A 12,175-nucleotide genomic window follows, 5' to 3' on the forward strand; every position below is an offset into this window, starting at 1 on the left:
AAACCATTCCATAATTCAGTGAAAGAAAGCACAAGTGTTTAGGAATATTTTACTGTAACGGATGAAACACCCAGGGTTGTAGGGGAAGGAAGTCAGCAGGCATCTCAGTGTGGCACAGTGCACTGAGCAAAGTGTTCCCAAGCCCCAGGTTTTACTGGGAGATGGTGGAAGCTTTGCAGTGGGACTTTGTGATGGAGGGAATAAAAGAGGTGAACAGACTCTGCTGAAAATCCTCCTGGTACGATTTGCAGAGGTGGAAATCAGTGAATTGTATTGAACGGTTCTAAGCCAGAACACACCTGCACTGCTGAGTTTTCCTGGCGTTTATCACAGGCTCCCAGTTTAATGACTGGCAACAAAACTGGCCTGGATCACAAGAGGGAGGTGTGACCAAGAAACCCACAGAGCCCTCTTATTGGCAGAAGGGGAAACAGGCAAATTACTGCCAAGGTCTTGGAAAATTGAGGATATTTTACTTCTTACTTCTATATCCTTGATTCCCTGCCACTTATATTCCCTTGGTTCATGTAGTTAATGTTGTTTTCTCTTTTGATGTTTATGCCCTTTTTTGAAATGCTCTGACTCAGTGTTTTCAGATGGAGATGTATGCAGCTTTTCTTAAGAACTTGGGAAAAACTTTTTTTGCCCAACTTCCTGAGAGAAGACAAGCAAGTCAAGCCTGTTTTAAATGGTAATTTTATGAAACTTGGAACATTACTGCACTTCATAACATCTGGCAGAAAGGTTACAGCGACACAACTCTGAGTCATTTTAAGATTTTAAGAAAAGGGTTGTCTAATACAATTTGGGAAAAGCAGTATGTGGTCATGTAATTTAGGAATTTAAGAGAATGTGTGTGCCTCTGAGCAGAATTATATTGCATTGGTGAATTTAATGCTATCACTTATTAACCTTAATGACATGATTTTGCCTCTTTTAAATTGTTATCTGACACAGTTGTGGCAAATTGTGAAATATATTACCTAACTGTTTCATCTTAAGAGTTGAAAAAACCATACAGATTTAAGAAAATGCAATCAAATGTTGTACGTATATTCAGTGTAAATATATATCAATATTACCAGTCTTCTGCATAAATAGTTAGCATTATGCAGATATGTGACCAGATAAAATGCAGCTACTTCTTTATTTAACTATCTTCAGCAATCTTTTTCTTAATTAATAGAAATTAATTGATTAATAATACATATTTCTTAATTAATTTCTAAAGAATTATGAATATTCATACACATATTAATCAACCACTACTACAGATGAGTTGAGTCAGATTTATATGAAAATACAGAATTCCCTTGTGATAAAATGAAATGCATAATATATCAGTTCACACTCATTTTATTTCCACTGTGCCCATTTTCAAATATGATTGTGGCTTGAAGAGTCACTGACAGGGTTTTTACATTGCTCAGCTCAGAGGAGAAAACATCTCCCTGTGATTTATTGTGTATCTTTCATCACTGTTTTCCTGTTCTCAAAATTCCAGTTCAAAACATTGAGCTGTGCTCCCAAGAGACATCAGAAGGGAGATGACACGCTGTTTTTTTTCTCTTTCCATTCTCATTTTGACAAAGAAAGCAGACTAGGCATGTTCTTCAAGCACAGCCTTTATCCTGACTACAATGAAGTCAGTTATGATTCATCTGGAGGTGTTTCTCTCCCTTGACAATATGAAGGACTCTTTCAGATGGGCTGCGCTATTGCACTTTGCCTATGGCCTGTTGAAACTTGAAGCATTTTTTTTTCCCTGTCTAAAACAAGTTTTGGAGTGTGCTGTGCTGGCTGTAAAAGGTAGAGGCTGTAATGGAATTTTAGATTTTCATTTATAGTCCAGTCCCATATCGCTGGTTTGTGAGGAGGAGGAGGTTTCTAGAGTATTAGTGACAGATATTTTAGCTTGTATTTTGGTCTTGGCTTGTGGGCACTGGCTGGGCTAAGGGTCCTCCCTGGTGTAAGTCTTTGAACTCCTTTCTGCAAGGGTCTTAGATCTAACTTGCTGCAGGGCTAAGTCTGATGAACAAGAACATGATGAACATGCTCTTTCTTACATGAAGCTCACTTGTAAAATAAAAATGTAATTTTTATGTAATGTAATGTGTGTTCCTAGTCCTAAATGTCTCCCCATACTGAACCCAGCAAAACCCTGTACTCCTCCTGGTAGCCTCAGAGAGGCACAAAATTGAACAGGCCACTATTTTTTCTTTTATTTTTTTTTCCCTAAAAAGGGGATTCTGAAGCATCTGATGAGGAGCAGTAGCGGCAGCCCTGTGGCCATCAGGTTGCAGTAAGACTGAACTCCACCAAGGTCATCTCTGGACATGATGATCAAACAGGGTTTTCTGTGCAGAAGCACTGGACTCTCCCTTTTCTACATCCTTTAGATGTTGTTCCCAACTTTAAAAAGGGAGGGGAACGAAGAGGAGAGAGAAGGCAGTCGAAAACTCTATTCCCCTCCCTTTTCCCCAAAGTCATCTGATTTCCCGAAAATACAGCCAGAGTGGTGCGCTCCCCACGGCAACTTCAGCCAACAGGATTGTGCAACTCTTTCTGGGAATTCCCCTTCCTGCCAAGAGCTTTCAAAGCCAGCATCTCACGCTAGAGGGAAGGCTGGGAAGCCGCATCCCACAGATAGAGGGTGCTGCGATATTGTGAATTAGAGCTTTCTTCCCAAAACTCAGCTTTGGGTGCGTTTGGAGGAGGGTGTGCACAGGAAGAAAAAAGAGAGAAAGAAAAGAGAAGAGACAAGAAAACCAGACGTGAACTATGGAGAAAAGGTAAATTTTGCAGGCATTAGAAATGAGAAAGGAGCATATTCCCCAGTGTCGTCGTCTGACAGCTAGAAGACTCAGGACAAGGCGCTTCCCAGCCCCAGGGTCTTAGCATGATTTTTGAGGTGCTGGGAAGAATGGACTGGGTACTTATGGGGGACGTGTTCTCTGTCTTAATTTGCTCTGCACCAGTGTGGTGTCTGGATTCACTGGTGGTCATAAAGGGAGAGCACTGGTGAGTACCAAGACAGCAATTTTGTCCTTATGGATCTTAGCCTCCCTTCTTGATGCTTGGGCTTGCTCTGTGCAGGAAGGGACAGAGATATAAACTTGCTTTTCAGGCAAAACGTTGACCTAGTCTCCCCAAGGTGGGATTTTAGGGTCTTCAACACGCTTAGCAGACACACAGACATGTAGGTAACATTAACCAATCACAGTTTTTTGTCCCAGAGCATAACTCCAAAGTCCAGTTCCTGAAGGTTTTCAGAAAGGAAGAACTGCTTTTTCCAGATGTGGTGAGTTATTAAATCTCAAGGTTTTTTAGTAATTGCATTCTGTAAATCATGTGTTTGCCCTGTAAGACTACCAATTTTCAAGTCTGAATGTATCTATAGCTCAAATAGCCTCCAGAACAGGGCAATGAGTAAGGAAGAGCACTTATGATCTCTGTGTTCAGCTCCTGCAGCTTTACCAGCTCTTACAGAGACTGAGACAAGCAGAGAACATGACTGAGGTTGTACTCCTATGTGAAAAGCTACAGAAGAAAGACAAGCCCCACACAGCCACAGCACTAGCCTTTGAAACTCGGGAGGCAGGAGCTCTGCTGCATGCCATGTGCAGCCAAAGTCTAGCTTGTTCATTGGGGCTGTGCACATATGAAAATGGAGAACACTACTGCCATGTCACCTTCCCTTCTCTTTCCTCAGGTCCCTGATCTTCTTCTGTCTCCCTATCTGGGCTGATGGGGCCTCTATGTATGGAGAGATCTTGTCACCCAATTATCCTCAGGGGTATCCCAATTATGCAAATGAAACTTGGCAAATCCAGGTCCCTTTGGGATATGGTATTCACCTTTATTTCACACATCTGGATCTCGAACCATCACAGGACTGCGAATATGACTTTGTGAAGGTACTGTCAGTGTCCTTGAGTGAGAAAAAGACAAGAAGGCAGGTTAGAGCACAGAACAGCAAAGCTGTGCACAAAGCTCAGAGCTGGGAGAGGAGTTAAGCACAGCCTTCCTGTACTGAGCTCCAAGAAGTCCAAATGACTGGTTGTGTTTCCACTAGCAGTCATGAAATCAATTGGTTTCTTTATAACCATGTGAGTGTTGTCTGCCAACTGAGTGTCCCATGTTTTTCCATATTTGTAGGAAAAGTCTTCTTAACCATCACTGACACATCTCTATTGCAAGGGACATTCCTAGCCATTGAAGTATGGGTGTAAAAAGACCATTTTCTTAGGGCAATAGTTGTGTGTTCCTGAAATTATTTGGAATTAATCGATGAGTGGACATAGACGATGTATTGCAAACAGAAATTGATTGGAAAGGATGAAGGTTAAAAACAATCCATCTGTGTAGAGATAGTGGCCACTCAGATAAGGTGCTGTGGTCCCTTGCACCACAGTTTTTTTATGATCCATGCACCACAGATTTCTTAGAGCCAGCTCTGCTCTATGTTGTCCCATAAGGCACAAAAGATCAAGCACTTCCACACAAACTGACAGAAACAAGACCATCCTATCCTGCCATGGCTCTGTGTGAAAAGGGGCAGTAAGGTCAAGTGCAGCACCAGGACACCTTCGAGGAGGACAGAAGGGATGAGTGTGCTCTGTAATAACCTGTGTCCTTTTGCAACAAACCAGTGTGCCTGTTAGGCTGCTCAGTGGACTGTCATGGTTGGTTTTGCTACTTTGGAATACAGTGTTTTGGTGGATTTTTGGTACAAGTGGGCCTGAAGAAAGGATGTTGATAGCAAACAGCGTGGCTTAACTTGTATCTGAGAAATTAAGAGAAGTATTTCACTGGGAAGACAGTAGGAGGGAGCACTCTTCAAGTGTCTTATGAACATCATGAAAGTGGCTGTCAAGGGGCTCCACTCGGCTGCACCTGAGCACCTAAAAGCTGAAAGACTCAAGCGTTGGTAATTCCACATGTTGCAGTAGCGAGGTGAGGTGTCTCTGAATTCTTCGGCAGATCCTGTCTGGTGGCTATGTCGAAGGCGTGCTTTGTGGGCAGAAGAAACCTCGTGCCCCTGGCTCCTGGATTGTGGAGGAATTTCGTGTCCCTTACAACACCCTCACTATGATATTCCAATCAGACTTTTCCAATGAGGAGCGTTTCACTGGTTTTGCTGCCTACTACATTGCTATGGGTAAGGTTAAAACAGCCTCCTCTGAATGTTTGTAGTGTCCAGGCTGAGAGGAAAGATGACAAGAAGGGTTTTTCTTACAGAAATGCCTTATTTAAAGAGATCCCAGCAGACAGAGCTGCATTCCAGTATGGCCAGTATAAATACTGTCTTAGAGATGCCTTTTCCTTGTTGTCCACTAGTGTCTGCTTCAATTTCTCCTTCCCTCAGGGCCCTCTCCTAATTTGGCCGATTCATCTTTTCACACTTGCAGACTTGGATGAATGCATGGATTTTGTGGATGAACCCTGCAGTCATTACTGTAATAATTATATTGGAGGTTACTTCTGCAGCTGTCCACCGGATTATTTCCTCTATGAAGATAACAAAACTTGTGGAGGTAAGAGATGTGCATGACCTGTGGTCAGCAGCAAGAATTAATTTAGGCCAAGTGAGATATTGCACTTGGAAGACTTTATCAACCTTCTCAGCCATTTGTGACAGGTATATTTTGGGAGGGAAAACCCATTCCAGTGCAAATCTGAACTGCCACAGATAGTGGTTTGGGGAATTTCTATAAACATATTCTTAACAATTTTGTTTTTATTTCTGTGTCAAGAGAATTAAAAAACTACTGAATTACATTCTTGAAAGACTATGATGGAAAACCTTCTTAGCATACTGCTATCTATGAATCTTTAAATCTCTGACAAAACAGGGAAGTTCCATAAGGAAACAAAAATTGCCAAGGGCCTGCTTCACTTGAACAAAAAAGTTGCCAGATCACAAAGGGTGCATGTTGAAAGGAGTATAATATGAGGACCTGAGAATGAGGAAAGGAAGCCTAAATCCCAAGTGGAGGGTAAAAAGGAGTTAAAGTCCCCAGCTAACTGGATAGAGAGTGACCCTGGCTTCAGTTTCTTGGGAAGATGCAATGTTGTGACATGGTTGTTGCAGGTAGTTGGGCAGATTGGGAATGCGCCAGTGGAAGAGGGAGAGCTTGTCAGGTGCACACATGGACCATTTCCTTTCTGAATCCTTCTCATGTTCCTTCCTCAATCCTAGTGAACTGCAGTGGAAACGTCTTCACTGAGCCAACAGGGGAGATTGCCAGCCCCAACTATCCCAACCAGTACCCGGAGAACTCTCGGTGTGACTACCGAGTGGCTCTGAGCCCGGGCTACTACGTAGTGCTGACCATTCGCAGTGGTGACTTCGACGTGGAACCAGCCGACTCCAAGGGGACCTGCCACGACAGCTTAACTGTAGGTGTGCAGCTTAGGGAGCTTAGGAGTCAGGGTGCTCTGAATCTCCCATCAATCTCCTCATATTTAGAAGACTTTGGTACTGCTTAACTTTATTTTCAGTTATGTTGTCTTTTGGAGTTTGTGGGAATACATTTGGATATGTGTGCATTGAGTGTGTATTTTAATAGCTCTCTCAATACATTTGGCATTTCTCATTTATTCTTGTTTGGTATCTTCCCAGATTGTCTCTGGAAAACAGCATTTTGGTCCCTATTGTGGCAGCAAATTCCCAGGTCCTTCTGAAATCAAAACCAGGAGCAACATCCTTGACATAATCTTCCAGACAGACCAGGGCACACAACACAAAGGCTGGAAAATACGCTACTATGGGGACCGTGAGTAAACGCTTGGGAATGTGTTCACCCTGCTGCTGAGCTAGGGACAGGGTTTGTCCCAGGTCACATTCATGGCACAGCAGCATGTTAACATGTTCACAGCTGCTGGTACTGAGTAAGGGTATGCCTGCTTACTAGGGGAAAAACATCACTGGGGAGGAAGAGGTTGGGAGCTGGAAGGAGAGTAGATTTGAACCAGTTCATTGCTGATTTCCACCTATCTTTTCAAAGCTGTAACCTGCCCCATGAGCGTCATCTCCAACTCTGTTCTTGACCCAAAGAAGGACAGGTATATCTTAAAGGACATTGTGAAGGTGACCTGTGTGGAAGGCTACGAAATTGTGACGGTAAGTGAAATAAAAAAGCACATGTCCCTCTGGCCTGCTCAGCAACACCTGGAGGCCATTCCCATCAGGGGTCCTGAGTACTTTTGGGAACCCAAAGTTTTCAACACAGCAGTAGTAAGAGGAATCCTCTTTCAGCCACTGCAGCATTTTGAGGCCCCTCCATTGGAGCACCTGTGTCAGATGTATTTAATGTCCAGGGACTTACATGGATCATATGTTTTTGGGTTTTTTTTCCTAGCAACGAGACAGCATCACAAGTTTTCTCTCCAGCTGTCAGGAAAATGGTGAATGGACCAATTCCCATTTGAGCTGTGTTCGTAAGTGACCTGTGTCTGTATCATGGGAAGGGAATTGGAATGAAGTGTTTAGGCTCTAGATCCACTATATCTCCAGATTAGGGGGATGCTGAAGTACTGGGATGTGAGCATGCTGAAGGGACAGAGAAAGTGAGCCCACATGACTGTACAGGGATTAGAGAAGCTGAGTGCTTCCCTGTCATACAAAATAATCATATTGTTGCATGAGGGTGCCCCTTAGATTGTATTTGATCTTTTTTGTTTCTTCTCCACAGCTGTCAACTGTGGTGATCCCCCTCCTGTTGACAATGCTCAAGCCTCATACGTCTCCGAACTCCACGAGCCTCTGTACACAGCTGCTGTCCGCTATCAGTGTGAGGCACCCTACTACACCCTGGAAAACAAAGGGCATGGTGAGCATTGCCTCTGCTGCACAATCATATTCCTTTGGTTAAAGGCCTTAGGAATGGCTCTGGCACCGCCGTGGGGCTGGGATTTTGTGCCATCAGGTCAAGACTGGTGTGCGGTTGCAGGCAGTAGTTTAGTGTTGCCTCTGTGTTTCATACACTCTAACAATGTTGACCTTAAATGCATTAGCAAGTCCTCTCTCTGTTCGCCTTATGAGGTTTTTGTCACACGTAGCACAGAGTTCTGGTGGAAAAGTAAAGGACTCAAGAAATCTGTTAGATGAGGTTTCTCCCAAAAAGGGATAGAAGCACCCTGGAAGGGAGATAACAGCAATGTTTACCAAGTTGTGCTTTCTTTGGAAATAAGAAGGTTGGTATATCATGTACAGTAGTGTTATTTACCCTGTGTTTGTCTTGATTGTGTCCTTATGGAACTCTTTTTTCTCTCGTGTTTTCCTAGTGATATATCAGTGCTCAGCCAGTGGAGAATGGGTCAATGAAGAGATGGGAACAAAGCTACCAAAATGTGTTCCAGGTACTACCAAATATTGTAGTGACATGCAGCATATGAATAACACTTCTTCTTTCATCTCTGTATTTTTATTTTCTTAATTTCCAGCTGACAGAGAGAATTTTAAAGCCTGTGTACTACTCAGTTTATCCTTGCAGAGGAGGCAGCATGACTTGGCCTACTTGTGCATGATGCCTGTTCACTCCTTCAAAGCCTCAGATCCTCACTGGCAAAGTACAAGATCCAGGTGGAGGAGATTCAACTCTCTTAAAAGTTCAGTCACAGCTTAGACAGTGATTTGGATGATACAAGTATACAGTGAAAAAGGCAAACTGAAAGATAAAGCTTAGGGAATTTACTACCCAAGAGGAGGCTACAAAGAATATGAAGCCAAATTCTTCTCAGTGGGACACAGCAATAAAAGGCAATGACAGGCTCGAGTTGCAACAAAGGAAATTCTGATTGTATCTAAGGAAAAATGCTCCCCCAAAGCACTGGAACTGCTGTCCAGAGAGGCTGGCTAATCACTACCTTGGGAGATAAGCAGAAGTTACTTGTCAAAGCCCCTGAATAACCTGGCTTTGGAGTTAGAAGGGCAGGGGGGAGGGCAGTTAGGGAGGAATAGGTTGAGCTAAAGGCCCCGAGAAGTACCTTCCAGCATAAATCTTCCTATGATTATGAAAAATTCTTTAACAAATCTTGCTTCATGCAAATTAGAAGCTATCTGCTGGCTATAGTTCCTTTATCTCTGATTTTCTAACTAAGGATTCAATGCAAACAAAGCAATGTGATAAGAAATCTGTTTCCTAGCAATGTCAGAATGACCACTCTTATTTATGTCATTATTAACATTCTGCAAAACGTTACTGAACATTTTGCTCAAAAAGCATGGAGCATCTCTACACCCAGAAGACCCACAGATAAGATCCCCAACTGCTTAAGATTTTACATACTTATAGAATGGAGAGGCAAAATGGTAAAACATCCATGACAAACCTGAACTTTTAACCTGCGAGTATCTGGAGTTCACAACAACAACAACAACAACAACAACAACAACAACAACTCACACAAAAACAACAAAAACAAACAAAAAAACCAATGAAAAAACTCCCCAAAAAACCAAAACAAAACAAAAAGCCAACAAACAAACAAAACCAACAAAAATCCCTAACTGAACCAAACTAAAAATATATATATTTAAAGAGCAGTGTCATATTTCTAAGAAACCAAACAAGCATTTTTTCAAAGACAATCCCTTCATCTAAAGAGCATCATTCAGCAAAGGAAAAATGCCAATTAGAAGGCAATTAAATTGTGAGCTTTGACATACCTAACACTGTCAGGGTGACAGCTGCTTTCCAGAAAACTGAATTTTAGAATGAGCATTTTAAATCTAAATTGTTTGTTGATTGTATTTTTTCTAGAATTTCCTTTGATTTCTTTGTAAATACTAATTGCAAGCTCTATGGCATAAAATATAAACATGGTTACTCAGATTCAAAAATTACTTAGAGGACACAAGAAGGAGGGGATTGCGGGCTTTTTAGCAGTACCAAAGAACTCCCTGTTTGTAACTGCTAATTCTCCCATCTTGTCTTTCTCTCGTCTTTCTTTCTTTTCTTTCTAGTCTGTGGGGTGCCTAGCAATCCCATCCGAGACACAGGAAGGATTTTTGGAGGCACCCGTGCAGAAGAGGGGAACTTTCCCTGGCAGGTATATTTCAATGACCCCAGAGCAAGCGGAGTGCTCATCTCTGACAGATGGGTGATGACTGCAGCTCATGTGCTGGACGGATATGACAAGCCCCTCATGTATGCTGGGGTAATCAATGTTCGTAGAGAATTCCTGAGGGGGGAAGCCGAAAAGCTTATCCCAGAAGCTTCCTTCATCCATCCTGGTTGGAAGGAGGAGCCTGCAGAAACCAGGATCGATTTTGATAATGATATTGCCCTACTGAAGCTGAAGGATCCCGTGAAGATGGGTCCAAACATCTCACCCATCTGTCTTCCTGGTAAATCACCTGAATACGAGCTGGAAGAAGGGACTCTGGGCTACATTGCTGGATGGGGTCGAAGAGAGAAAGGAAGACTCCCTGCTGATCTTTGGAAGGCCCAGATTCCCGTGGTGAACATGGACAAGTGCCGATCTGTGAAACCAGAGGGCTTTGATGATTCCATCGTTTACATATTCACGGACAATATGATCTGCGCTGGCGGTGGCAAGGACAGCTGCCAGGGGGACAGTGGTGGAGCCTATGCCATCCAGGATCCTCTGAATGCCACCCGGTACTATGTTGCGGGGCTCATTTCCTGGGGGCCAAAATGTGGCACCTTCGGCCTTTACACCAAGGTGGTGCGTTACTTGGACTGGATCAGAGAGACCATGCGCGAGCACGAGGGTGAGGAAGCTTGGCAGAAATAGCTGTTTGTCCTTTCAGCACCGTCACCCTTTCTAAATGTGACCCTGTTCACTCTGTGTATACAATGGGCAATATGTAACACATTGTAACTCGTCCTGTCTATGCTGTGTGGAGAGTCAGGAGTATGGATCTGTTTCTCCCACTGTCGTCATGTCTGGGAAGGGAAACTCTCCTTCTTCCATTCATAGTAGTGTAAAAGGAAGACATTATTCTGAATAAAAGAGACTCCTTCTGCTTCCTTTCATTTTTGTCTATCTTATTTTTTCCCACTTGGAAAAGACCTAGCTGTGCCCCATTGAAACCTGACAGGGAGGTTTCAGTGAAGACGAGAGAGAATAATGGTTGGTTCTCATGGAAGGTTCAGAGCCTGGTTTCTGATTTATGTATTTCTTGACCTGTTCAGAATATCTAACAGCATTAAAGAATGTCCAAAGTGCCTTTTGTGCAATGTACTATTGTGTCTGTAATGCCTTTCTTCTTCTCAGTCTAGACCTAGTCCTCCTTGAAACTCCCTGAATCAAGTGTCTAATCATATTCTGACCCTGTCAGCTTTCATCAAGCTGGAACTTGTAGTAGCTCATCTTTCTACCACAGTCTTTATTAAGTTCTTCTGAGATGGTTCTATCTCACTGATCAACCATTACCAGCAATGAGGACTTCAGACTTCTGAGTTAAGCTGAAGAGACCAGACATCTTCAAAAGAACTTAATTCACCTGTCCTCAGGCTTCACTTTTTTCAAATTTTATTGAGTTAGAAAAGAATAAAGCTTGATTTTTCTCCCAAACACTACCTTCTCTTAATTTAGGGAAGGAATGTTACCTGACATGTGTTAGAGGTATTTTCTGCTCCAGAAGGTCCTATTATCACTCGCAGACATCCTTCCACTGAGATTACCAGGGAACTGGTACAGATGGCATATGCTGGAAGACTGAGTTTGTTCAGCTTGAAGAGGAGGAAGTAGATAAGGGGGATCTAACTGCTGTATTCAGATACCTGAATTTCCAGTTGGGCTTTTTCCTAGCATTTGGGTCAGCACTGGAACAGGTGCCACAACAGACTGTCCTTAGATCTCTTAATAACTTTCCCTGAAGCTCTGAAGTTAGCCCCACTGTCAGCAGTGGAGCGGACAGACACATCTTCTTCCAGCCTGTTTTTATAGGAGTTTAAGAAATGGTAAGGAGGATGTGTACAGCTCTTGGGAGATTTCTTATGGAATCCTGCACTCAGCTGAAGCACCTTCAGTTTTGTGTAACAAGCAAAACATTATTGGATTGTTGGACTAGTGACCAAGTATCTTATATCTTGTTTCTCTCAGTGACTCATAAGAATACAGTAGGTTATTTTGCAGTAGAAAAACTAGTCAAGAAGACAGCTCCAGAAAATACCCACAACACAAGAGAGGTCGGCTTTTC

General features: G+C 42.8%; 1 protein-coding gene across 3 annotated transcripts; it reads left to right on the top strand.

Moving 5' to 3' along the window:
* Window positions 1-2,697: 2,697 nt before the first annotated feature.
* Window positions 2,698-11,198, top strand: C1S (complement C1s). Of its 3 annotated transcripts, none has more exons than XM_053970188.1 (12): window positions 2,698-2,792; window positions 3,224-3,301; window positions 3,713-3,917; window positions 4,984-5,161; window positions 5,412-5,537; window positions 6,203-6,402; window positions 6,626-6,779; window positions 7,011-7,126; window positions 7,365-7,443; window positions 7,698-7,835; window positions 8,290-8,364; window positions 9,971-11,198. In XM_053970188.1, the coding sequence occupies exons 2-12, from the start codon at window positions 3,297-3,299 to the stop codon at window positions 10,762-10,764; spliced, it is 2,070 nt and encodes a 689-aa protein (XP_053826163.1). In that variant the 5' UTR covers window positions 2,698-2,792; window positions 3,224-3,296; the 3' UTR covers window positions 10,765-11,198. The 3 variants fall into 3 exon arrangements, with proteins under 3 accessions (XP_053826163.1, XP_053826164.1, XP_053826162.1); XM_053970189.1 differs by having other exon boundaries at window positions 3,237-3,301; XM_053970187.1 differs by lacking the exon at window positions 3,224-3,301.
* The last annotated feature ends 977 nt before the right edge of the window (window positions 11,199-12,175 follow it).

Source organism: Vidua macroura, chromosome 2, assembly GCF_024509145.1.
Source record: "Vidua macroura isolate BioBank_ID:100142 chromosome 2, ASM2450914v1, whole genome shotgun sequence".
Classification (NCBI taxonomy): domain Eukaryota; kingdom Metazoa; phylum Chordata; class Aves; order Passeriformes; family Viduidae; genus Vidua; species Vidua macroura.